At 40.5% G+C, this 27,319-nt stretch overlaps 1 protein-coding gene across 1 annotated transcript in view; it reads right to left on the bottom strand.

Moving 5' to 3' along the window:
* Positions 1-27,319, bottom strand: part of LOC129092029 (protein kinase C epsilon type-like) — a 65,239-nt gene that overhangs the window by 9,649 nt on the left and 28,271 nt on the right. The window contains exons 3-12 of the mRNA XM_054599778.1: positions 25,056-25,061; positions 22,217-22,379; positions 20,884-20,918; positions 20,654-20,742; positions 20,176-20,308; positions 19,824-19,966; positions 19,611-19,707; positions 19,250-19,518; positions 18,810-18,983; positions 5,965-6,119 (exon numbers count right to left, since the gene is read on the bottom strand). Of these exons, the coding sequence (XP_054455753.1) occupies positions 5,965-6,119; positions 18,810-18,983; positions 19,250-19,518; positions 19,611-19,707; positions 19,824-19,966; positions 20,176-20,308; positions 20,654-20,742; positions 20,884-20,918; positions 22,217-22,379; positions 25,056-25,061 (1,264 nt within the window). The remainder of the gene's footprint in view (positions 1-5,964; positions 6,120-18,809; positions 18,984-19,249; positions 19,519-19,610; positions 19,708-19,823; positions 19,967-20,175; positions 20,309-20,653; positions 20,743-20,883; positions 20,919-22,216; positions 22,380-25,055; positions 25,062-27,319) is intronic.

Here is a 27,319-nt window from a genome sequence, read left to right as displayed (position 1 = left end):
TGTGTGTGTGTGTGTGTTTGTTTTCCCTGCTAACCTGTGACGGAGTAATATTCACTTTCAAAACAGCATGACTGAGAACACAATGTGGACAGACTGATTAACCATTAATTAATATGAATGTTTTGATAACGCCATCTGGAGTCAGTCAGAATGTACTTTATAGCTCAGTTTGGGTTGGTGCTTACCTACAGAGCAGAGTGAATACGATCTGATACGCTTCTAAATAAAGGCCATCAACACTGTAGTTCAGTGGAGGCACTAAAATGACCCTTCGCCCAACATCTGTCTGAACACGGCGATCACTTTGAGGATCATGTGAACGCATCGTGTTTATACATAGCACCAGTGATGTGTGGACAGCTTGATGAATAAACATGAACAACCGAGATCGCTCTTAAATCATCAAAAAGTTTGTCTTACCTGCCTGTATTTTTTATTGTTTAATTAAAGTCTAAATCATGATAATGATGCATAATCCCCCCTTGGTGTCCCTAAACGCAGCCAAAGGAGATACCGCCTGCGGAGAAAGATAAAGCACCTTCTAGGGTGCCAAGCAATTGGAGAAAACCTGATGAAGTGACCTCTAGGGTGCTCTTCACGAAGGAAACACAAGATAAAGTGCTCTCTAGGGTGCCCTTTTAGAAGAGAAAACGTGACAAAGCACCGTCTAGGGTGCCTTTCCAGTAAATAAAACGTGATAAAGTGCTCCTAGGATGCCCTTCCAGTGGAAAAAATCATGATGAAGCACCCTCTAGAATGCCCTTCCAGAAGAAACAAAATGATAAAGTGCCCTTCCAGAAGAAACAAAATGATAAAGTGCCCTCTAAAGTGCCCTTGCAGAAGAGAAAACATGATAAAGTGCCCTCTAGGACTCTCTTCCAGAAGAAACAACATGATAAAGTTTCCTCTATGTTGCCTTTTAAGAAAAGAAAACATGATAAAGTGCCTTCTAAGATGCTCTTCTAGAAGAGAAAACAAGATGCAGTGCGCTAATGGATGCCCTTAAATGGAGAAAACGCACCAGATACCACTACGGCAATGTGACATTAACCTCTCGTCAGTTGAGCCTAATTAGCCTAAACCATAACCTGATGCACCAACAGCTTAAACCCATCCATCAATTCATCCAGCTGCAGTCAATCAATAGACAGCTTCCATACAGGGAGTTTAAGAGTATCAAACATATTGTTGGGTTAAACTATGACTGTGAGCACACAGGAGGACAGTGCAGAGGTTTTTTGAGAAGTTTCTTTAGCCATCATGGATTTTCCTGCTCTGAAGATGTTTGGAATTTATTTGCAAGTGGTATGAATCCAGGAGACTCTGTTACCTCTATTACAGCTAGAAAACAGGGGCTGGGGTCAGTTAGAGGTATATCTGGTAATAAGACACCCTTCACATTCAAGTGTACTGAGGAGTGTTTGACTCAGAGCCAGACTTTGGGTGGAGTATCACTTTAAAACATGCTTATGTAGCCAAAACCAATAAAAAATACAATCACAAAACAGTAAAGCTGCAGGCTTTTGGGCTCTGACCTCGATGACTGATTTGGATTCAATTGTGCCAACCCAAAGAAACTCATACACATACAAATTGTGTGATTATAATCCCCACCCCCCCTCATTATTAACATCATTGTACAGAAACTGTGTGAAACAATGAGTCCTGGTCCAGCAGGCACCAGCAGGACTGGACTCTCTGAGATCGTTTAGCCAAAAGACCCAAATAACATGACAGGATGGAAGTAAGTTATGGAAGCATTTAGTCATTGTTCACTTTTATGCTAAATCTTTTTGGTGTTTCAAGTTATGTGTGCGTTTAAAGTGTTGTTTATCTATATTTAATTATTTTTTTCTCATATTCATATCCAACCTCAATTGGATTAATAGTCTTTGTTTTGAATATCTGTCCTTCATATGTTATTTTATGTGCACATCTTTGTTTCATTCCATTAAGATTCAACTTTTGTAGTAAATTGAAAGCCTTTAAAGCAATTGTTTTCATAACAAGCAACTATTTTCATATATTTTTATTTTTTTTAATATTTCTTACTTAAATTATAATGTAGGACGTTTCTGGATTTGTGTTTTCTCTGCACTCTGCTCTGGTTTGAAGTTATCGGGTCCCTGTAATAAAAAAAAGGCATCTCATGTTTTTCAGTCCTAACAACCCATGTCTTTGTAAGTGTAAGTTTTACTTAGTTTAAGTTAATCATTGCATGTTTAGTTAAAGTTGACAAATGTAACATTTGAGGCTCATTAAACTGTCCTATTTACTTAAAGCCAAAAAAATTAATTGCAAAACTTTGGAGTTTGGTTTCTTTCCACCAGCTGGATTGAAGGAGATAAAAAGTTCTCCGTTTGACAGTCTTTGATTGTCGTTAGTAAAGTAGTTACTGTTTGTTTTGAGTCACCTGATTGTGGTCATATTTCATGCTGTCTAAAAGCCAAGACAAAAAAAAAGACTGTACCTGGCACTATTCTGATCAGATAACACAAAATCAGGCTTTATTAAACCCTCTGGGGGGGGGAAGGTTCTTGTACAAACAAGGCAAATAGATTCACATTAAGATAACAGACAGTTTCTGCTGCTGTGTAACAAAACAGAACCAGTTCTCTTGATGATGAATTTTTAATCGCTATCTCTGCCTTTCAGTTCACGAGTTCTCCTCGAGTTTGCACTGTGTGAGGAATCTGAAGAAACCCAAGAGAGCGTTTAAAGGATAAATATGCAGCATGGAAGAAGAAATATACCATCCTCTGTCACGTTTAACGAACATTTAACTTCTGGACACATTCACTATTTTGTCTTCCGTCACATCCCAGCCTGTTTCCTCATTCTGGGGACACTTTGTCTCTGTTTGTGCCAGAATTTTGAGTATTCATGACTTTGTAAAAGCAGGTACACCAACACAAACAGCTGACACCGGGATTAGTTGGGACCAAAAAAAACATATCTCATTTCAAAGCAGTACATGTTATTTTGAAATGTAATATAATATTTTAACAGAGGCATGTTTTTTCTTTTGGTTGAGCAAACAGATTGTTTGGAGCAACAAAGATGCCATCCCAAAAAAAGGTTGTTAGTCAAAAACAATGGCTGATTGAGTGTTTCATAGCAACAATAGAAGCAGTTAATTTAAATATTACTGATTTTTGCTTCCGGGATGTCCTCACATTATATCGTACATCTGGTAATTGGGTAATATTTTCAGTATTTATCGTGTACTACAAGTTCAAATGTGAGTATCATTCAGTTTGGGTCTAGTGATACAAATTTTTCATCTTGCATCTCCAGTCCAAAGTTCTGGTCTGCTGATTCTTAAGGAAGGTTCAGAAAGGAAGTAGCTTGACACAGTCATCAATTTAATGGAGAAATGTGATACTATTTTTCAGGTTCATGCTTGTATTTTGGGTTTCTGCTAGAACATTTTCACATGCTTTAATGTTCAAAAACATTCATTTTTCCTCATACAGTATTTCCCGCACTGTCTCAAGTCTTAGATGTTTAGGACTTGATTTCAGGATTCAAGTGTTAGAATAAGGTCAGGGCTAACAGAATGCAATATGTCAACGAGGGTCCAAACTTACTGAAATATGTGTGTGATTGTGTATTTGTTAAATACCTTGATAGTAACAGTATAAAGCAGATTAACAGGAAACACGATGACATAAACACAATCACATAAACGCACACAAAGCCTCAACAGTCCTCGCTATCCTAACATGGCACAGATGGTGCGGCATGAAACACACATATTGCATGACAAGATAACCCAAACACCAAATCAAACCTCGGACTCGTGAAAAGAAAACACCGGGAAGAAACCTCACTTTTTCTTCCATCAAAGTTATTTCTGGGAGCAAACAGCCCGAACCTGCACCGAGCCTCCGTCCATCACAATGGTGTTATGATTCGAGCAGCGTGCTGCTTTTGTGGGACCAGCTGTGTGTTTGCTATTGACTGACAATGATATTATGACTGAGGAGTCCAGATAATAGTACCTGAAGCATGAGGACGGTGAGGTTATCTGCAGACGAACACAGGGCACTCCGGGGTCAACGAGTTGGAGAAAATATTTAAACTGAGAAGAACATTTAGTTGTTTTTCAGTATGAGTGAACAAAAGAGCACTCTGCAAACACCCAACACACATCGCTTTGTGTTCAGTTTCCTCAAGGGTTTGAGTTATTTCAATCTGGAGCAAACTGTTGACTGTCTGACCAACAGGAAGTGATGAGAATGTTTGCAGCACAAACCCCGAAAAGTTCAATTTTATTACAGCAAAAATCTGCTATGGTTTCCTTGCAGCCCAATAGCAACTGTTGCAAGTCATAGTACCTGTCCACAGCCCTTACCAGCACACTAAATTATGAATCCTGCTATGGTGGAGCCATGACCCCCCTACTCTGCCTCTGATTGGCTAGTACGCGTTCTCTGTCCAAAATGTCATCACCTCATTATTTTTCACCTCATTATTTTATTCTAGTAGTCATTCAGAAGTTATAGCCCGATATAGCAAATACATTCTTCAAAATGTGTTTTTGTGAGGTCACAGTGATCTTTGACCACAAAATTCTAAGCAGTTCATCCTTGAGTCCAGGTAGACATTGGTGCCAAATTTTGCCAAAAAACTTAATGCCTCCTGTCACAGCTGTCGCCAGCGCAGAGGCATAAAAAACACTGAACCAGGACACACGTTAGCATAGACATAACACGTTTTAAAACTACATTAATAAAAAGGCGAACGTTAGTGGTCCAAACATCCACTAAAACCAATGCAAGCTTCTTCTTTTTTTTCAAGATGTACAGAATATTTTATATTGTTGTAGATATGTTATCAACTTAGAGATTTAGGCCGAATAAAAAGCACATTTATTTGTATTAAAAACTTCAGTTTACAATTACAATATTTTTCGGTTAAAGGAAAATTTCAACCACAAAATTAGCATTTGTATATAAATTATTCACCTCATGTTACCTTTAATTCTTAAAGCAAACTTTTTCTCTCCACGATGAAGAACGGAAAAATCTGGATGAATTGAAGCAAATGGGGGCAGCAAAACTATAATAAAAAATCTTTATACAAACCCTCACATAAATTGTTCAGAATAATCCACGTCTCATTAATACAGTGCATCTTGGGTAGTCCCTACCTTTGATAACACTCAGACGCCATGAGGGCATGCGAGAAAAACAAAGTTTTCTATATTTTTCAAGGTAACAGGTTGAGTAATTGATATACAGCTGGTCCTTTTTTGGGTGAAATACTCCTTTAATGTTTATTATCCTTTTCTCTTATATGCCTTGTAATGGAGACACATATCCCAGTTGGAAGCTCTAAATCAAATAAGCAGAATGTTCATGCTTCACAATGTGTAAAAGGATTAAAGAGACAGAGTCTGAGTTAAAACTTCTGCTGTAACTCAAATGTGCAAAGAACTGAAAGGTGCAAAAGTGCAGCAGAATATTATGACGCCCATTTAAATGTGGCAACTCAGCATGAAAAGGAAAAATCCCAATCGTCAAAGATCAAGTAATCCAGAGAGGCATATGTTCTGTATGGTGACCTGTTAGAGCAGTGGTTCTCAACCTTTTTTCAGTGATGTACCCCCTGTGAAATATTTTTTCAGCCAAGTACCCCCTAACCAGCGCAAAGCATTTTTGGTTGAAAAAAGGATGTAATACACAGTGCTCTGCCATCAGTGTCTGATTTATTAAACTGTCAACACTGAAGATTGCATTGTTGCATTGAATTCAGTTTATGAACTTACACTTTTATTTTATTGGATATTTATTAAATAACTATTTTTAAAGGATTTTTGAATGGATGCTAATTTAAATATATATTTTTTAAATCTCACGTACCCCCTGGAGTGCCTTCACGTACCCCCAGGGGTACACGTACCCCCATTTGAGAACCACTGTGTTAGAAGTTGGATGGTAACACTGTTGGCGTGGTTACCTGTATATGACTCCATGCCGGTGCAGGAACATCAGAGCGGACGTGACTTCGGCGGCGTAGAAACGAGATCTCGCCTCGTCGAACTTCCTCGATCGTTGAATCTGAAACATGAGGTCGCCTCCGTTAACGTACTCCATCACGAAGAACAATCGGTCCTGGAGAGAGGAGGAGAGAGGAGGAGAGAGGAGGAGAGAGGCACTCGCTTTAATTAATACAGTTGTGTCAACATATTCTTCATCCTTCAAGCTCGAGAGTCACAACCAAAAGAAGACATTTTACAAACTTTGCCCGAAAATATTTCAAAAACACATTGGACTTTTGTGATGGGATGAGCCAGAGTGGAACTCAGCTGTGTCACATACGTGTGTCCACACTTGACTCTTCAATGCAACCTGCCTGATAGGATAGCGATCGGATATATATTTTTGGGTCAAAGGAGCTGCTGTAAAACGGTCGATTAACATCTTTCATTTCCTATGGATTCTTCACAACAAAAGTCCCCTGTTATTCTTTATTTAAAGTTTTTATTTTGAAGCCGCAGAAAAGCTGCTTCATGTTTTTAGTTAGACACAAGGGAAAAGCTGTGCATAATTATTCAAATATTTAGGTGTTGATAGTCAATTTGTAAATGAAACATGGTACAGGCAGACGGGATGTTTCCATTCAAAACATCCTTAATTTTGGACTAGAGTTAAGAAGTGATTAGTTATGAACTGTTTATTTCTTCTAATCATAACAAGTATCTAATAATTGTTATTTCTAAAACTTTACTTTACCTAAATTGGTCAAAGCAATTCCTGACATTTTAAACATTTGTGAAAGAGTGTCTTGAAAAGTAAAACACTATTATCCCTCATGGGTTGAATGAGTGATAATAATGTTACAGTAACTACTGTAACATACTGACATCGATAAAGTGTTGTATAGTATTCTTTCCATATTACTACCTATGTATAAAGTATGAAGTAAAACTACATTTTAAAAGTGTTTATGAAGCAGGTAGAAATTCAATAAGTTCATGTCTGAATTTAAACAACATTTAAAAACGTAAAAAAAAACCCATCTTATCTCTAACAGAATACCCTCGGTGTGAAAACACACAAAACACATGAATATTTGGCCAATGTAGATTGTCTTCACTTCCTGACACACACACACACACACACACACACACACACACACACACACACACACACACACACACACACACACACACACACACACACACACACACACACACTTTGTGTTCTATTCTCTTGGTATTGAAAATGGCCCTTGGGGGAAAATGGACCCCTTCCTGAATTCCAGCTTGCATTCTTCATATAGGAAATAAGGGAGAGAATGAGAGAGAGAGAGAGAGAGAGAGAGAGAGTGCGTGTGTGTGTGTGTGTGTGTGTGTGTGTGTGTGTGTGTGTGTGTGTGTGTGTATGTGTGATATAAACAGCTTGGTATATAAGAAACTGGGAGCAGTCCCTTCGAGCCATTGTATGTTCGTCCCCTTCCTCCCATGCATCCATTCTCTACATTGAACCTCTGTCGTGGTGCAGCCCATGTTAGTTAACTGATCTCAGGCACAATAGCTTGGGAAATTAAAAAAAATCTTAATATAGACTTTTTGTGACATTATCCAAGCTATATGCCAGATGGTCCTATTATATTGGAGGCAGACATATCTAAAGCTAGGCAACTCGCACCCATTGTTAAATAGCACTACAGGTCAGAGAAAAGTATGAACTTATACTGTTTCTTTGAAACAGAGCAGCAGGGGAGCAGGTGGTTTTCCTGAACAGACGGAATTCCAGTTAACCAAACAAAAAAAGAGTCATCTTTATGGTTAAGGTTACAACAATCCTGTTTCCTCACAATGTCATTAACCGGGAAATATTCCTGAACTTTGTTCCTCCTTTCCCCCTAACCTGGATAGAGGTGACTAATGGTAAACGGCGGCAAAGGTGGGCTTTAGTCACTCTTGTCTGTTTGACACCGTCATTTGTAAGCAGTTAAACTAAGATCTAAAATGTCATCATTATTAAAGACAAAGTTAAAATTTGATATGAATTAAAAACAAAGAAAAAAGGCTGTAGAACAATAGGAAACCATGTTCTATCACGATACATTTTATTTTAGATGATTTGGATCCTATATATTTTCTAGAGAGTCAACTTAGAAGCCATTTATGGATCAAAAAAGCAGATTGGACAGTTGTTGGATAAAAAAGTATATTACATATCTGAAAATTCAGTTTCTTCTTTTTCCCAAGTTTTCATCTCTATACCTCACTGCATGAACCTCATTATGCCAGAGGTTGCTCTTACTAGCATTTACAATGGCATTGCCTCCAGTTGATTAGTTTGACCTCAATTCAACCAAGTTGTTTCTGCTGTTCACTCACTGCAGCCGGAGGCGTTAGTGGCCGATCCGTCTGCATTCACATGTTTTTAAAGCTGACTTTGGGCTCCTTGTTTCCTCTCCAGAATCAGTTTAAAGGGGCCTCAGGATCGGGGTCTTATATAAGTGGCCGCCGATCCACCTCAGCCAGATTTCTCTCTCTCTCTCTCTCTCTCTCTCTCTCTCTCTTTAAAGCGACTTTAAACAGGATGTCCAAATAGTTTGTTTAAATGTACCCAGAGTCCTGGCTGGTCCCACCCAATCAAACATGAATAAACATTTCCTGAGTGTAATTACAAATGTACAGATACTGGCTTCCAACTACTCAAACACACACACACACACACACACACACACACACACACACACACACACACACACACACACACACACACAGTCCCGACTGTGGCAATAGCGTCTTGATGGTTATCTAACTATTGTATGTATGTATTATTAAACGTGTGCCCTCTCTGTGACACCCTGCTGTAATGTATGTAGAACAAGTCTCAACTTGCGTCTTATGCAACCTCAAAGTTATAAGTCATATGTTCTCTTTCTTCACTGTGTAACACACACACACACGCACACACACACACACACACACACACACACACACACACACACACACACACACACACACACACACACACACACACACACACAGAGAGAGAGAGAGAGAATAAAACAATACAAACCACAACACAGATAAGGGATGAGGTAAGAAAAAGGAAGTTGGGAATAAAGAAAGAGATAAAGATAAAAAAGAAGGAGGAAGGATGAACAATCAGAGCGGAAAAAGTAATAAGGAAAGTAAGAAAGACAGGAAAACTTAAATCAATAGAGGAAGAAGGGAGGAAAATGTATGAAAATGTAACAAGAAAATGAGTAAGGTCTAAATAAAGTAATAATGTACTTTACACAGTCTTGTTTTATCATATTCTACATTCATGTCTCTCTGAAAATGAGATCTCTGTTAAAGCTGCTACAAGGAACTTTCATCTGTATGGATTTTGGCGGCTCCTCTGGACAAAAGTGGTATTGCTTCATGAGCACCATGGCATTGGGTTGTAAAGATCTGCAGATGCCAGACTCCCTTTAGAAAACCTCTAATTTAACTACAGCGTGGTCTTACATCCTCCTTCTTACTCCAGCAGGTACCAAAAATAAATCCTGTAAATGACTTTGTGTGATGTCACCAGGATTCAAACCTAACAACAATAAAAGAAGCTAATATCGTCGCTGATGGTCTTGTTAGCTTGTGTAAGTCATATAGACTTATATGACCCACACAGGCCTCCGTATTACTTTGAGACTTTTACAAAACTAGTTTAATAACTTTAATAATGCAACGAAACCTGTAAGAACATATATATTTGTATTTTTTACAGACTACATCTCCTTTTCCAACAATGTAAAAGTACGTTCATGAAAAAAAACAACCCAAAAAACGACAAATGGGGTTTGAACTTTTGTCCGTGAACAAAAAACAAAACAAAAAAGTGAATTGCTGCCCTACTTTTCCCGGAACATTACGAGCCATTACCGTTTGGCTGCTAGTCATTACCACACAGAGCCGTCCCAGTAAAGATGTACTCAGTGATTTCATTCAGCAGAACCTGGAGCCTGAGTTTGTCTTCACCCTGTGGTTTGATTCAGATCTTCCACTCGATCTAATCGCTGTTTTCATCATTCTTGATCTTAAGATTTCACCACGCAGATTTATTTATAAATGCTTTTTTAAAAACTGTCCAGATAGGTGAATAATTCCTTTTCAGTCATACATGTATTTAGTGGACTTTGCCTTTAAGAGGAGGGAAGGCCCTTTTCTCTTTTTTTTTCACTGATGATTGTGTCAGGAAATGATTGTAATTGGGGGACAGAGCGTATTGTGTGTGTGGCCCTGGAACCAGATCAAGAATGCTTCTCCTTAAAAAAACAGAGCAGTCAAATCAAGCTGTGTTTCCAGATACTGAGCAGACACTCGCTCACCGTGAATCTCAGAATGTCAGCAGAACGTGAGCAGAAGCGTCAAGAAATAGTTCTGAACTAGAACCGGTTTTCAAAATAAAGCAACAGGGACCTGATTAAAAAAGACCCTTTTTGATGCACATGTAAAGTGTCTAAATCATAGTGACATACTTTAGAAAAGCCAGCATTGATAAAGGGAAATATAATCATGCATAACAGTAATGCAATGCAGGGGGAAAAGTCACAAGGTTTAGGTAAGTGTGTATGTGTGTGTGTATTGTGTGTGTGTGTGTATGTCTGTCTCTGAACGGCAGACATACATTCATCCACTAGTAGCTGTAGTCTTGGAAAGTAAAAGCCCTCCACTGCTGATGACTGACACATATTTGGCTTGGCGGCCTGCATGTGCCTACACTGTGCGTGACTACAGTGTGTGTGTGTGTGTGTGTGTGTGTGTGTGTGTGTGTGTGTGTGTGTGTGTGTGTGTGTGTGTGTTGATTGTTCTTGCGTGCTAAATTTGCACTCACTGCGGTTTTTCCCGATGGCTGACGGGAGTGAAATGCCTGCTGTGGGCTGCTTGGTCCTCACACAGAATATCTTCTTACTCCTCATTTTCCCATAAAATAAAAACAACACTTGAATTTCGTCGGCCAAAGCAAATTAGTAAAAAGAAAGTAAGACAGAGTAGTTTGTCTTGATTAGTTTCATGAGAAACAGACTTCCAGGGAAAGTCGGGTCCTTATAAAGCCACGATCAACTGTAGTGTGCAGAGTGTGTCTGTGTGTGTGTGTGTGTGTGTGTGTGTGTGTGTGTGTGTGTGTGTGTGTGTGTGTGTCTGTGTGTCTGTGTGTCATTTTAAGGAGCAGAAAGGAAGTATTTTTGTGTTTCTTTACCAAAAAAATGCTTTCCACCACGGTTTGAGTGTATACACTGTGTACAGTCTGCAGTGCAGACAGAGACTGAGAACGTGCGTCAGCAGCACAGCAGGATGGATGGGTGGAGCCTTTTATAAGTTTTTGTTTGGTCTTTAATCTTACATTATAGTTTTAAGAAAGTTTATATTACAAAGGGCTTATTGTTTTACTTTTCAAGAACACATTTTTTTTAATCTAAACAAAGGTTTGCGTTAAGAATTTAGTTTTTATTTGAGAATGTCCAGAAAAACAACAGCATTGGTCGCTTCTTCAACACACAGCTATATGTTCACCATTGTTACCTCTTCACATTTTGTTGATAATGCATTTTTTTAATGTTTTGCACTACAATTCTGGCCAGAATTGACAATTTTATAGCTGTTCGTACAATAAGCGCAAACTTTTTTTAACTTCAGCTAGTTCTTACTGAACCTCCAAGCAGCCCTTTGAAGGAGTGGGGTACCTTGCAAGATGTCCTCACTTTAAAAAAATGCCCACACTCACACAAATAATGGTGCCGGTAAGGAGATAAACACCGTGCTGGCATCCGAAGAGACATGTGCTGGTCATTACTCCTGCAGTTAAGACCAAAAGTACAAAACACTTCATGCTTAAGGGGTTTAAGGTTTTACTTCCCCTGATTTCTCACCTGAAGAGCTTTGTCTCAACAAGAAAAGTATTTTTTAATATCATTACTATAAAATTGAAACAGGTTTTGGATATCACCAATAAGACTGTTTTCTTTGTTGTGATAGCAACAGGAAGACGTGCTGTCACCAGAGAAGTGACAGGTACAGTAGCCTGGATGTAACAATACAGCTATGGAGGGTTAAAAACAAGGCTTATATGCTGGTTGTGATTTGCGTCAAACACTTTGGTTGAACGTTGAACTTCTAAATCACTTAATGCGATTCTGTGTCTGAATTACCGCAGCCTGGTAATCTGTCTGTGTAGCCATCTAACACCCTGAAGTAAGACTCTCAAGCAGAATAAACGGCTTTGGTTACCAGAGCATTAACAAGTAGAACACAGTTGACCTGAACACCGGGTCTCAAGTAAATTTGCTGACACGCACAGATTGTGTCACTGAGGCCAGAGACGGTAAAAAGATGATTATTAGGATTTGAGGGAAGCTCTTTTTTTGGTTTCTATTGGAACATGTTTAAGTGCTTTAATGTTCAAAAAACACAATATTTCTAATTCAGAATACACCGTTTTTCCTCCTCTGTCTGAAACGCTTTGTTATAGCGCCTGTCTCTTTAAGGCCCTCCTCCCTTAAAAGCCCAGTTTGCTTTGATTGGCTTATATATTCTAATGAGCCTGCATGTGTCTTAAGAAGGGGAGCCCAAACTTCAGGGCTTGTTGAATCACCTGTGTTGTGATCTCAGAAAACCCACAAAAAACTGACTGGGTCTTATTTCACAGTTTGTAGTTCTGTACACACTGCAAATGCCCAAATGTATCTTCACAAGCACTGAAAAAGCATTTTCATGCTTTGGCTTCATTTAAGTGTTTTCATTCTTTCAGCCTTTTAAGAAAAGTTGGATTCCTCTGAAACCAACGTGACGTGTGTTGTGTGGATTATTTCCAAATCTGAGTAGAGCTTGTATATTTCAAAATCACAGCGGACTACAGTAAATGGTCTTTGGCAAGAAACACTTGGCAGCACATACAGACAGAACTCCCCATAACTGGTTTATAGAATCTGAAATGAAATCTATAAATCTTATTATTCATATTTGTAATGCATCTTCTGTTGAGTAAATGTCACACAACATTGAAACTGTTTTTTTCTTTCTGCATTTTTTGTAACTGCTCAACAGAAAAAACATATGTGATTTTAAAAGAGAAATGTTAAAGGATAAGACTCCAACCAACAATGGACTGATGAACTAACATACATTGTCTGTGTATTTATCTTCTTCCTCTGTGCCCTAGAGCTCCATTGTTGTCCAGAAACTATTAAAAAGCCATCAATAATCCACACAGTTTCACTGGGTGACATGTTCCTTTATTACCATGAACACACACACTGTAGTTTATTCTGACTCAAACCCACACACACCGTCCTGCTGCCACAAAAACACCAAATATGAATTAATCCACTGCAGAAAATAGTCCCCAGAAATGTCCCTATTCATTCCCGTTTGAGTAACGTTTGCTTAAAACTTAAGAGTTAAGTTAGCCTTTTTTAAATTAACCTTTATATATGAGTAACCAGTTTTTAAAGATTTTGATCTTCAGTAGAAATACATGTTCTTGGGGCTTTAAGCCACTAACAGGGTAGTGATGTCAGGAATTATTGAGGTGGACAAACACCACCACTATGAATGTTAAACCCTGCACCCATCCCTGTTAGCATTTGCAGCAAGGACAGTTAACAGACAATAAAGAAGTGCAATCTTAGATCAAATGTCGATATCTTTTAAATGGAAATAATTGAGCATTCTTTCAATGTATGATTGCTTCATCAGATCACCCTTTTGGTGCATGCCTCACTGCAGCTATGGCCCATCATGTGCTTGTTTAAGTCAGAGATGTTAAAACAAGTTCAATTGGCCGTAGTGGTCTGAAATGAGAATTGACTTCATCCCTTAAAGGCCCTTAAAGTAGCAGGTCGGCCCTCCACCTCTGCTTTCACTCATCTTCCTCGTGTCTGTGTTACCCCACTGACTCCCAGCATCACTGTCCATGTCTGCCTCTCTCTCTATCTGTCCATCAATCTTCCTGTGTCGCTCCATCAGTCTCTCTCTGGCCTATAAGCTAAAGAGAACAAAGGTTCATTAATGCACCTGGCTTGTTTCTGCTCGTCTCTGCTGCCTCTGATGTTCACCAATTACAGCTCATAAAGAAACACTCTCTCTTCCTCTGTAGTCTGTCCTGTTCTTTGCTTCACTCATTTCTTACCAAACCCTCTGCACTTCCTCTCATCAAAAATAATGACAATCTGCAGTCTAAAAATCTTTTTTTTCTTAATCCTCCCGCATCTCTTCTCCCTCTCCATTTCCGCATTCACCTCTTCCCTGCCTTTGCTTCCTCACACTGCCTCTGTGTGGAGCAGGAGGAGGCCCGGCGCTACTGTTGTATAATGCTGTTTACATTTCTTGGCGGTAATTAGGCTGATAGGGGAACGACTGAGATCCTACAGGCGATTACGAAGAACAGGAGGGAGGGTGTAGGTAGGACATAGGTCAAAGTACTTTTTTCTTAAGCAAAGAGAGATTGTTAATGATAGAAGAGAGAAAAAAAGTATAAAAAAATATAACTATATTATAATAAATAAGACGGATAATACGTTAAAACATATTTAATAAGAATTAGATGCTAAATAAACAATGAATGTATTCTTATATGTTTTACAGGAATGTGTATTGTAAAAGTGAACATAATCACACACACTCACATTATCTAGTGTGTGACATCATAGGTGTGTATGTGTACCAAAGGACTCTCGGACTAAGGAGCCAACAAGTCTGAACACAGAGTGATGTGTTGCAGGTAGAAAATTATTAATTTTTGAAAATGAAGGGGGGAGCGAATGAATGAAGGAAAGAAATACTAAAGAAGGTAGAGAGAGAAACACGTCTAAAATGAAGCTCAGAGCTGTGCACAGTCTCTGGTCGAGACTGTTTTTTTTATGTTTTATATACAAAACGATTAATTGACAAAATAATCTTTTAATTTCGTTCGTTTTACGACTTTAACCCTTTCACAGTGTGTTTTCAGTTCATAAAAAGATAATTGTCAAATATTTTTGGTCGCCTAAAAACGCCTTATTCAGCTTTTTGTTTTACTGAGCTCCACACTCTATTGTCACTTCTGGTTGCAAAAAAACCAAAATGGCAACGACCAAAATGCCAAACTATAGCCTTCAAAACATCAGTCAACAAAACCAATAGGTGACGTCTCGGCGACAGTGTACATTTCTTATACCGGGTCCATTGCAAGGATGGAAGAGCAATGTTGTGTTTACAACCCCTGGTTAATGTGGGCGATGTTTAGCTGTATAGAAGCACTAGCTGCTCCGTGAGGCCATTTCTTCTTCTAAAAGAGGCATTTTAAACTTTTTAAACTTGATTTTTCGGGAGCAGATTCTAGAAGTAGCTAACGAAGAAGCCACCTCGCTTATTCCTCATCTCCGTTGAGAGTTGCCCACGTGCAGCACCGATCGGGCAGGATGTGCGTATCAGGAAGCGGGTGACACGCGTTGTTGTTGTTGATGTTGCTGATAAATTATATCGTGCCTTGATATGGAATCGGTGAGACTGATAGCCGCTCCAGGCTGCATCGGAGGCCTGTATGACAGGAAACAGAAACCCTGTTGCAGAAGTTCAAACCCAACACCACCATCGACCCGTCGGTCCTACCTACCGCAGCCGAACCCAGTCTCACACTGCACTGTCACGGCCAAACGAGCTAATTCATCAGCACACTGAGTCGATGTGGATCAGCGTGGCGACGGGCCGAGTGGAACCGCTGTTATGTAAGAGGTGTGACACCACTGTGAGGCTATGTGTGTGTGTGTGTGTGTGTGTGTGTGTGTGTGTGTGTGTGTGTGTGTGTGTGAGATTATATTCCGTACACAGAACATATATGAGGGTTTGTTTATAGTAATCACAACGAGTGGGTGTTCCAAGAAGAGCCGGGTGGGGAGGTGGTGGAGGTGAGGGTGATGAGGGTGGGGTCACACAGCATATGGAATACACATCGCACGATAACCATCAAAGCAGTTACATAAGAGCCACAATCCCTTTGTTTTGTCCAAGAACACAATCACCGCTGACTGCCAGAGTGTGTGTGTGTGTGTGTGTGTGTGTGTGTGTGTGTGTGTGTGTGTGTGTGTGTGTGTGTGTGTGTGTGTGTGTGTGTGTGTGTGTCCATTAATGCGTCAGACAGCCTGACAAAAAAAAAGACTTAAAAAAAGAAAAAATAATGAAGTGAAAAACAACCAAAATGTCGACTGAGAACACTGTCTCACCGCCTGTAACGGTCTGTCTGTCTCTCTCTCTCTCTCTCTCTCTCTCGTCCGTCCACCCTGCATATGTTTGTGTTTGCTTCGGAGGAAAATAACAGGAATAAATAAATTGAACTGGAGACGCCATCGGTAGTCTCCGGCTTTTCCAGAACAGTCTGAGAAAATAAACAAGAAATGCAGCTCAATAAACTCCTTCTCCCTGACATGTTCCACTCCTACTGATCCAACTGTCTTTGGACACTTTCTTACAATAACTGTACATACCGGGAAAATCATTTCTCAGGTCTCTTCAAAATGTTAACACTGCCTTCAAACAAGGTGGGCAATGGTCCGATCGCATCACTAGAATCAAGAAACAAAACTGTCACAACCAGTTTTGTTTTGCAGTGGAAGCAGGTAAAATAAGGACGTTGAGCAATTTTTTTTGCATTTTAAACAAACTGAACATGAGTTGAGTCATTTTTGACATTTTTTGGGCGGCTGTGGCGTAGTGGAGAGCAAGGTAGTTCTCCAATCAGAGGGTCGGTGGTTCGATACCCGGCTTCGGCAGTCGATGTGTCCTTGGGCAAGACACTTAACCCCAAGTTGCTCCTGAAGGCTTGCCATCGGTGTGGACTGGATGTTGCATGAATGTTAGTTAGAGTCTGATGGTGGCACCTTGCATGGTAGCCTGTCATCAGTGTGTGAATGGGTGAATGATATGTAATATACTACTGACTGTAAGTCGCTTTGGATAAAAGCGTCTGCTAAATGACTGTAATGTAATGTCATTTTTTATAGTTTGATGGTTGGGGTTGAGGTTTCTCCAACAATCCTTAATTTAAAGAACCACAAATAACAAGATTTTCAGACGGATTTCCTTTTTGACATATATTTATAACTAATTATGATTTAGATTTAGGTCCAGGTTAATATGGACTGAGTTGCAATTACCAAGAACAAATACTTTAAAAAAGCTATTGCTGAACAAATGCAGGACAGTTCATCCAAAGTAGGGCATGATTAAATGAAAATATTTGGTTTATAATATGTTCAACTGTTTCTTTTTATACAGAATCATTTTTAGTTTAATGAGTTGGGCTTTACAATATTCTGAGTTTAGTGTGTATGAATGTTTGTATTTGTTATATATCTTTCATCATGTTCTATGTTTTCCTAAGTTTATGAAATAGATGGATGACTTCTTCGTTGCATTCAGATGAACTCTGTAACTGTGATCGTAAATTTAGCAGTGCAACAGAAGAGCTTTTGCCTCATACATTTTTCACAAACAGCTCGGACTGAATATCAAGGCCTGTAGAAACTTCTCTAAACTCTTCATCTGAACCCGTTGCACCCTTTCTTCTTGACAAAAGCGAACACTCTGTAAACCTCAAAGGTGTTTCCTCTCCTGTTTCTTAGATGTCGGGGCCTGTGCAGCCCGTGTTGTGTTGAGGTCTGTCTGATAACGGTTAACACCTGTGCAGCTTTCCCAGCAGCGTCAGGCTCAAGCTGCAGCGAAAAGAACTCGGCACATCATGTGACCTGTTCCTTCAGCAAGTCGTCAAACCGCACACACACACACGCAAAGGTGTTCTGTACAGTAGATGTACAGAACATCTATATGTTTCTCGACAGGAACACTTATGCAACATGCGATAGACAAAACATACAGCGTCCTGGAGGAGCGGTTGTCTGAGCGGCGTACCACCCACGGGTGCCCTTTGTGTGTCCGTCCGTCATCGTCCACTTACCGCACGGACGGACAAATTAGCCGAAAAGTGGAGACGATGAGAGAGAGAGAGAGAGAGAGAGAGAGAGAGAGAGAGAGAGAGAGAGAGAGAGAGAGACTGAAGTGGAGGGAAATAAAGCTCCCTCTCTGAGCTGATGGCAGACGCTTTACTAATGACTCCAGTGTTAGGGTTGATTAAACGCTCTCTGGAAACTGTCCCCAATCTCAAAACAATGAGTTGAATTCCCAGCATGCAATCAACAGGTATAGAACAGGGATGCTGAAGGGAGGACAGTTTGTTCTTGAACATAATGAGATGTTGTGATATTCTCTGAGTGGGGAATACAGATCAGTTCTATTATTGTGGTTCTCTTATAGTTACTGTGATAGTTACCTGACATCTTACATTTGGCTTTGGATCCCTTGGATCTGTCTACAGGTCTACAGCTTAGGTTAAACATCAGGTGTGAGTATATTTCATCTCTGATATTGTTTCATTCAAAGGATTTTTAGAGGCCTGAGGAGATTTAAGCGTCAGGTTTTTCACACAAAATAAATAAATAAAAAAAGTAAGAATTAGGAGTTTGTGTTTAAAAAATAAATAAATAAATGTATATATATATTACAACACACAGTTTTAAATAAAAATGAAAGTCACAACAACTGGAGTCTACAGATATAAATGTGGTCCAATGATGCCCCCTGGAGGTGCAAAGTATATCAGCAAGTGAGTTTGTGTGTGTGTGTGTGTGTGTGTGTGTGTGTGTGTGTGTGTGTGTGTGTGTGTGTGTGTGTGTGTGTGTGTGTGTGTGTGTGTGTGTGTGTGTGTGTGTGTGTGTGTGTGTGTGTGTGTGTGTGTGTGTGTGTGTGTGTGTATGCGTGTTCCTACTTTAGTCTGGAAGCAGCAGAAGAGCTGAGTCAGGTACGGGTGCTTTCTGGCCAGAGCGAGGATGCGTTTCTCGGTCAGAGTGCAGTCCACGTCGTCGTCCTGCAGGATCACGTCTTTCTTCAGCACTTTGACGGCGTAAACCTCGTCGCTGCCTTTCAGCTCCGCCAGCATCACCTGGTCACATGACACAGTCAAGGACGCCAGTCAAAACCACAAACATGACATTTGAGGGAATATCTTCCACAAAGCTCTCCCGTCTCTTCTCTCTCTTCCTCCTTGTCTTCCTTTTCTACCTCTTGGTCTCTCATTCGACTGATTTGCTCCTGTTTCTAATCTCTTTTACTCACGTAAAGCAACAGGTAGCAGAGTGAAGGAGATAAGGAATGAGAGAGAGAGAGAGGGAAAGCAGACAAAAACAACAAACACAAACTGACGCTCACCTTTCCGAAGCTTCCTTTTCCCAGAACTTTGATGAACACAAAGTCGGACAAATTCATCCTCTTGATTTCAGGAGCGATGTGACCTTTGACCTCTCCGTTCTCCCGGTTTCCTTCACCCTCCACTCCGACGCCACCGCCTCCTCCGCCTCCGCGAACGTCCCCCGTCACCGTGGCAACAGACGAGGGGGAGGATAAGGGCTGTTTTTTGTGCTCCTCTCCGCGGTGGTCGAAGGACAGGGCCTTCCGGATGTTGTCCAGCTCCTTCACGTCTGGACGGAAAACAAAAATATAACGAGTTCTGGTGCGTTCGTTCATTTGCTTTTGTAAAGAGTTGATTTGTGACGGTGAAGACTTCTAGTACCTGGGTCACATGGTGAGGTGGGGGCGGACCTTGAGCGGTCGTCTTCTGTCTGAGGCGTCCCTGGTAACGTCTGCTGGGGGTCCTGAGCCTGAGAGAGCTGTTTAAAGACAATGTGTCAAATGATCTTATTCCTCTTTATTATATCTTTCTTTGGTGGACTTTTCAACAGTCGGTGGACTTTTTATTCTGAAACTCTGGGATGAGATGACTCACCTTTTTCCGTCTCTGGGCGCTGTTGGAGATCTTGTCCGGTGTGACCCCGAGGTCAGAGAGGACTTTAGCGATTCCTCTGGCGTCCACGCCGCAGTTAGGAGCTACGTTACTCTCACAGCGTCTGTGCACATTCACTTTACACACTGACACACACACACACACACACACACACACACACACACACACACGCACACACATAAAGACAGTTAGTATGTCCAAATTTAGAACAAACCACTAGAAGGAGTGCGTATGGATGATTTTTCTTCCAGGTCAAGTGAACTGCATGATAGGTTTGATAAATAGCCTAGTATTTTAAATTATGATCATCATTATATGGACAGATCTGACACACCTTTACACTGGAGCCCCTGTCGCAGCAGACCCCAGAGCAGTGACCCGCAGTGGTCGCAGAAGGTGAGAACTTTAAAGTTGTGGATGCTGAACATGTGCGGCACGTTGACACTGAACCTCTGAGAACCGACCGGCTGTGAGAGGAACAAAAGCACAGTGAGACAAATGTGGGAATGTGAATGTGAAAGTTCTGTTCTGTTCTTCTGCTACTGTCCAAATGTCTTTACTGATGGATTACAAATGACAGGAAAAGAGGGTCAAGAAAGAAAAGTAATGACATGTAACAGAGGTGCTGAACACACAGTTGTTGACTGTTTGTCTCATGTCGTAAAAGTGACAATTCTTCATATAATTTGATCTTTCAAGCTTGAATAATTTATCTGATTGATTTCATTGAGACAGAAAAAATACAGTTGCATTGAAGTGGAGCAAATGTCTGAGGTGAAGTCTCAAAGCAGCCTGTAGTTGTAGATGAGTACCTCCTCCACTGTGTCCTCCTGCTTCTTCATCCCTGCACACTTGGTAATGATGAGCTCATGGCAGCGCTTATGGACCACACAGGTACACACTGCAGCAGGAACACACACATGGAGGTAAGCAACAGGTTTATTAGGAAGTCCTTTAAGAGCCTCCAGCTGATAATCTTGACAAACATAAGTTAAGAGTTAGACCCGTTGTGGACTACAGGGATGTAAAGACTCCATCCTACCTTGACACTGGTAGCCCTGCTTTCCTAGGACGCCCCTGCAGGTCAGAGAGACAGAAATGTGTGAGAACATAAACCTGACTCAGCAATGAATCAGACAAAACTGTTAGCCAAAATGTGTGCATAAACGCCTTTTAGAGCTGTGTTTTGTATCCTTGTATGTTTTATTCATTATCAATGACTGGCGATTCTTGGCCAATTTAAAACCTTAGGGTTCAATCCTTTGTGCTTTTGATTTGAAGTTGACTTCTAATGTACAATTATTGAAAAATACCTGCAAAAACATTCCAAATTCCTTTTTTCTCAAAGTCTTATTTTAAAACCGTAAGTATGTTTATTCTGAAATTGCTCATTTTGTTGTGGAAACTGCAATAACTACCATTTGACCAACACTTTGTACCCGTGGACACCCTGAACACTGGAGGACTCTAACCAGATCGGCCTCCTTGTGATTCTGATTACGCATCAAACATTGTTTCAGAGTGGAGCTGAATGATGCACCCAGAGCACCGAGGCCACATGGTTTCCATCTGAGTGACACTAACGCAGTTTGTCCGGATTGAAAACAACCACAGCTGGCTTTGTTTATTACTCTAAACTTCACAGCGTCCACTGTGTTTACATGTAAACAAGACAGCAGGCTCATGGGAGAAATCAGGGGAAATCAGAGAATGTGTCTAGTCAATAAAACCTGCGTTTACTCGCATCTTAATACAAGTCTTTTCAGGAGCGATAAAGATATATGATGCTGCAGCCTGAGGAGTGTTTTTCCATCTTTATGTATGTTGAAGCCTTTGGACTGACTGTCTCTGCTTACTGTTTGTGCATGTAAACTTTATAAACAGACACAAATATATTTCAAATCATTATAGTTTTTGTTGGACTTTTGATGTATTTTTGGGGGGATTCAAGGACGCAATGCTTTTTTGTGCAATTATCATATCTTTTTAGTTAGTATGCATTCCTGCCACAATACTTTCCCTGTTTGAATCCTTCATTATGGACATGAAGTGTTATCAAAATATCTTTCAAGCACCTTCATGGCAAGTAAATGAGGATTACCCTGCAGATTATAGGTGTGTTTACAAGGTTAACCTGGTTATTGAAACACATATAATTGGTTTACATAGCTTTTTAGAATTACTAACTCTCAAATGCATGAAAATACACTCATCATCTGGATGTCTTTACACTTTATGTGTCTGTGTGTTGGTTTGTTCAACAGTTATTATCCTTTAGTCTCAGTTGGACGTTGCCGGAAAAAAAAGGTGTGACCTGTTCTGTGTTTTTTAACATATTCACACATATTCGTTATCATAAGAGTGTTGGTCCTGACCAGATGAAGTCCCTGCAGTGGGAGCAGTAGGTGGGCTGTCTCAGGTAGGTGGCCATGAACTTGTGTCCGTTGACCTGGTGGACCCTCCGGCGGACGGCACCCTGCCGCTTCCTGGGACCCATCCGCTGACGAAACACCCGCTCCTCATTCTCAATGGAGCCGGCTGGAGCCACACACACACACAAGCAAAATAACAATATAATATTATATTTACTCAATTATATCATATATTAAGATAGCGTTTGATGATGTTGCTACTCTCTGTCTCCTCTGAAATAGTCCCAAAAAATAAGCCAAGCCACACTAAAATGTATTTAATCTTAAACCTAAAACGAACACTATACTCTTTAAACTGACTTTTTAAGTATAAGTGCTGTAATTGGACAATCATCAATGAGCTAAACAAGCAACACTGCCTTCTTTGTGAGTCGATGAAACGTCACAAAATCTGCACTCACACCATAAAGCCACTAGATGGCGATGACACCGTGCAGCTGAAAGTGACCGATGACGTGCAGTCAGTGCTAAATCAAACACATGGGTTTGTTTCTTTTTTCATACAGTCAGTCAGTCAGTCAGCGTGCCTGCCTGTGTCTCTCCTGCTCTGTCTGCTGCACTGTGTTTGATTACCGAATGTTTCCCTGGTGGAGCAGCAGAGATTTCAATTACTGCCTAATTACACGCACACACACACACACACACACACACACACACACACACACACACACACACACACACACACACACACACACACACACACACACACACACAAGCTTCCTCAGGGGAGCATGTGAGAGAGACGGGGCGAGGTGTTACTTTGCAGAAATGTTAATTAGGCGATGCATGAATATGTAATGTGAGTCATAATAGAGATAAACACAAAAGCTAACTGAAACGTTTTGCTGGTTGCTGCCTGTTATTGATTTCTTCAGTGTCATACACCTTATGGTGATAAGACACTACTTACGTGGCCCTTCAGTCATCAGATTAGATACTGCTAAGAAGACGTCTTCTTACAGGGATAGTTCATATGTTTTGAAGTGACGTTGTATGAGGTACTTATCCATAATCAGTGTATTATCTACAATGGAGAAACAGACAGGAGTACCGGCATGGTAGTAAAGCAGTATACTGCTGTTGGACAGTTAAAAGAAAGACTGAATATAGATAAATACCTCATATAACCCCACTTCAAAACATCCCAAAAAAACAAAACAAGGAGCGCTGATGGTAACATATGGTGGTTAGACACGCTGAAATAACTACTGTCTGCTGTTCAACACGGTGAAACAGCTTCAACACGGGGAGAGAATCTTGGTGTGACAATTCTCCTTTTGTTATTTAAACATAACCTACATTTTTGTGTTATTGTGGTTTTGTTTAAATTAAATTCCAATTAGAGAATTGACCTAACTCTTCCCCTCAAAATAGAAGCACTTTACTAATCTAATCTGGCGACATAATTGATTTGTTGACCCTGCGTGGGCATCAGGCCTCTTAACTCTGGCGGCCATGTTTGCCATCATCAACCCACAGAGCGACTGAGCTTCCCAGAACGCTCCTTCCTCCGTAGCCGTGGTATGAGAACATCGTAAAACCGCAATCATCTCTCTTTTATTATCCAGCCTGTCACCACGTCAGATCATTTCATTTTGACACATGTGAGCTGTTCATGTTGTTGACCCACATGCAGCAGGTTTATGAATGTCAGTCACATAGTCGGATCGTTCTATTGATCCATACGGAGAAAAAGCATTTCAACAGCTGCGTGATGTGAAATCTGCTGTGGATATTTATGCTTCATGGATGACCAATCCCTTCGATCCACTGGCCTTTCCTCCTCTAGCATCTCTGTCTGGTTAAAACGACCACTTGTGCACATAAAATATATATATCTATAATATGATAATATCTGTAAAACGCTCTGTGTCTCCTCTGGCTCCACCCTCCGGACAAACTGTACATTTACGAGCGCTCTTATCTTAAACATCGAGGACTCGCTGTACATTCCTTCCTTCCTGTCATGTTCCGCCTGTCCTCACTCTTACTCTTCCAGCCCCCTTTTGCCATCGCCTAGCAACTGTAGACTGCTGCCTAGCAACAGTGTTAGACTTGGCGTCGTCCACTGTGGGATGGGGGGGGGGGGGGGGACTGTGATAGACATGCTGTCCTTATCACAACCCCAAAAGTTAAGGTGAACAGCTCAATGTCGTAATAGTGACAAACTGCAATGAGTGATATCATTGAAAATGAGCATCTTAAACTTTATTAGCACCTTGAAGCACTAACAAGACGTCTTCCTATAGCAATTTGTATAACTGAGATTTGATTGGTACCAGTGTTCATTGGTACTCTTATTGGAGCTTCTCCATCATTTTCAGTCAACACATCCTGGTGATGTTGCTTTATAAAATGAACAATGCATAGAGCACCTTTTTCTTTTTTTTCTTTTATCTGATATCCAGTGTTACCTTGACATAAGGTCAACTCAAACCTGAGTTTCCGACGCTCAGTTCATCCTGCTAAAGTCAGCCCACAAATCCAAGGAAACCGTTTACGTCACAGGAGGAGAAATGCAGATGTCTACTGATAAAAGAATGAATTAATAACACTCACAAAGCAACAGCAGAATCCATTTGCCCCGAAGCTCACTGCTGTTTCTGTTCTGACCATTCAGGAACCGGTATCAAATTCAAAACATTAACCATGAATAATCAAAATGACTCTGAACAAAGAAGCTTTCTTAAAAAAGCTTCGTCATATTCAGAGTATTATACTCTCCCAGCTAATAACAACAGAACCAGAACAACATATAAATCCTTCACCTGCCTTTAGCAACAGGCCGCTATGGTGAGCTTTGCTGTGTTGTGTGTGTGTGTGTGTGTGTGTGTGTGTGTGTGTGTGTGTGTGTGTGTGTGTGTGTGTGTGTGTGTGTGTGTGTGTGGTTGATTGCACCTCTCAGGTCTGACAGTTCACCCATGTGTTCTCTGCAATGCAAACACATTTAAGTAATGACTGCAATTTCATCCACTCTTACATGCACACAAACACACACATGCACACACACACACACACACACACACACACACACACACACACACACACACACAGGCACATAAATACATTGTATGAAACTGCAGACAGAAAGAAATCTAATAAAGGTTAAAGAACAAATTTATAAAGGAGAGAAGTCCCTGTCCTAATGACACCCCTTTGTCACTGTGTACTGATCTCTCTCTCTCTCTCTCTCTCTCTCTCTCTCTCTCTCTCGATGATGTAACTGGTCCATTAGAGAACACTCCACTTTACTAATCAATTTATCAACCCCCTCTCCCCCCTCCTCTGACCTCCGGTTAACTCCCTCTCTGTCTTTCTCTTCTTCCATTCTGTCATGTCTCTCTAACACGCAATCTGGTGCACACACTCATACACTCACACACACACACTCATACACTCACACACTCACACACACACACACACACACACACTCACACACTCACACACTCACACACTCACACACTAACATACACTCACAGATGCACGAACACCAATAAAAATGCAGTGTCAGTTGGGTCACCTCTGGAGCAACAGCTACTTTAACCCTTACTTATCCACACATATTGTAAAATATGAACTAAGCTGCTGGCCTGCCATTTTGAATATTATTATATCGGCTATTTTAAAAAGGTTTTACATAAACATAATTTAACTTTTTGATCAGTAGCACACGGCACAGCTTATTATGTTTAAGTCTGTCCTCACTGGGTTGCAGAACATGTCCAGATGCATAGTGGGTAATACAGAGTGATTGAGACTGTGGTTTTCCTGTTGTTTTCTAACCATAAGAAGTACACAGAGTCACCGTGTTGTGGACTGCCGTGTTGAAGCCTTCATTTTGGCATTTTGTAGGTCACCATCTTGGTTTTCTGGAACCAGATGTGACACGAGAAGGTGAAGCTAAGTACGACCGAACATATTTAGGCCACCAAATGTTACGATTAACCTTCATGAACTGAAAACACACTGGGAAAGAGTTAAAGATCTAAGACAGAAAGACACACAACCGCCAGACCCTACAGACCTGTCAATCACAAAGGGCACTGCCACGGTCACTGTTTACTTGTTTACTTTTTACCATATTTTATTGTATATTTTCATATTTCCATTTTTAAATTATGTCTTTAGTATTGCACTGTGTTTGTTATTTACTGTACCCACCAATTGATCTTGAAGCCAAATTCCTTGTATGTGTAACGTACTTGGCAATAAACAGCTTCTGATTCTGATTTTGAAGGCAGCCCCGCCCTAAAGCAGCCCTGCTTTATGGTCTATTTTACTCCAAATGGGTTCATAATTTACTAAATGAATATCATGGTGTATTGAAGAAGACTTGCAACTAGTGATTGAGACCATAAACTCATGTTTACAATGTTTACCAAGATAATAAATCAAGTGAGAAGTACAGTCATTTTCTCATAGACTTCTATACATTCAGACCTCTTTTTGCAACCAGAGGAGTCGCCCCCTGATGGCCATCAGAGAGACTGCAGGTTTAAGGCACCACAAAGGCCATTTTACCCACTCTGCGCCAGACCCTAACCATAGAGGTGGAAGATCATAAAACACCTACATGAGGTTTTTTTGTGGAACAGAATCATTTGTATGGAACCCACTGAAAATGTTTTTGGGCTTAAATTTAGTAAAATGTCAGAGAGACATTATTCAGTGTGTGTGTGTGTATGTTTCTATCTGTCTTAGATCTGACCATAATGCTTCTGAAAAGTGACGTCTTGGATTTACCGTGAACATGAAGCGACTTCCAGGAGATGATTACGGTTCGAGACTCTCTCACCACAACGTCTCAGGTTATAAATGATGATGATGATGATGATGATGATGATGATCTTAGAGCGCAGACTGAAACGCTGAACTCTGTGTCATCATTAAACTTCAGCTGAGCACCACTTCCTGCCTGACATCATGTCTCTCATTACCATAAGGGAGTAATACACGCAGATTCAAAGGAAACTCGCAATGTTTCAGATTGAGAGATTTTACATGACCACAGTGTTCAGAGTTCATAGAAAAGAAATGTTCTTCTAT

This window comes from Anoplopoma fimbria, chromosome 6 (assembly GCF_027596085.1).
Source record: "Anoplopoma fimbria isolate UVic2021 breed Golden Eagle Sablefish chromosome 6, Afim_UVic_2022, whole genome shotgun sequence".
NCBI lineage: Eukaryota > Metazoa > Chordata > Actinopteri > Perciformes > Anoplopomatidae > Anoplopoma > Anoplopoma fimbria.
The sequence above is the reverse complement of the archived record's forward strand: the minus strand, read 5'-3'. Positions and strand labels throughout refer to the sequence as shown.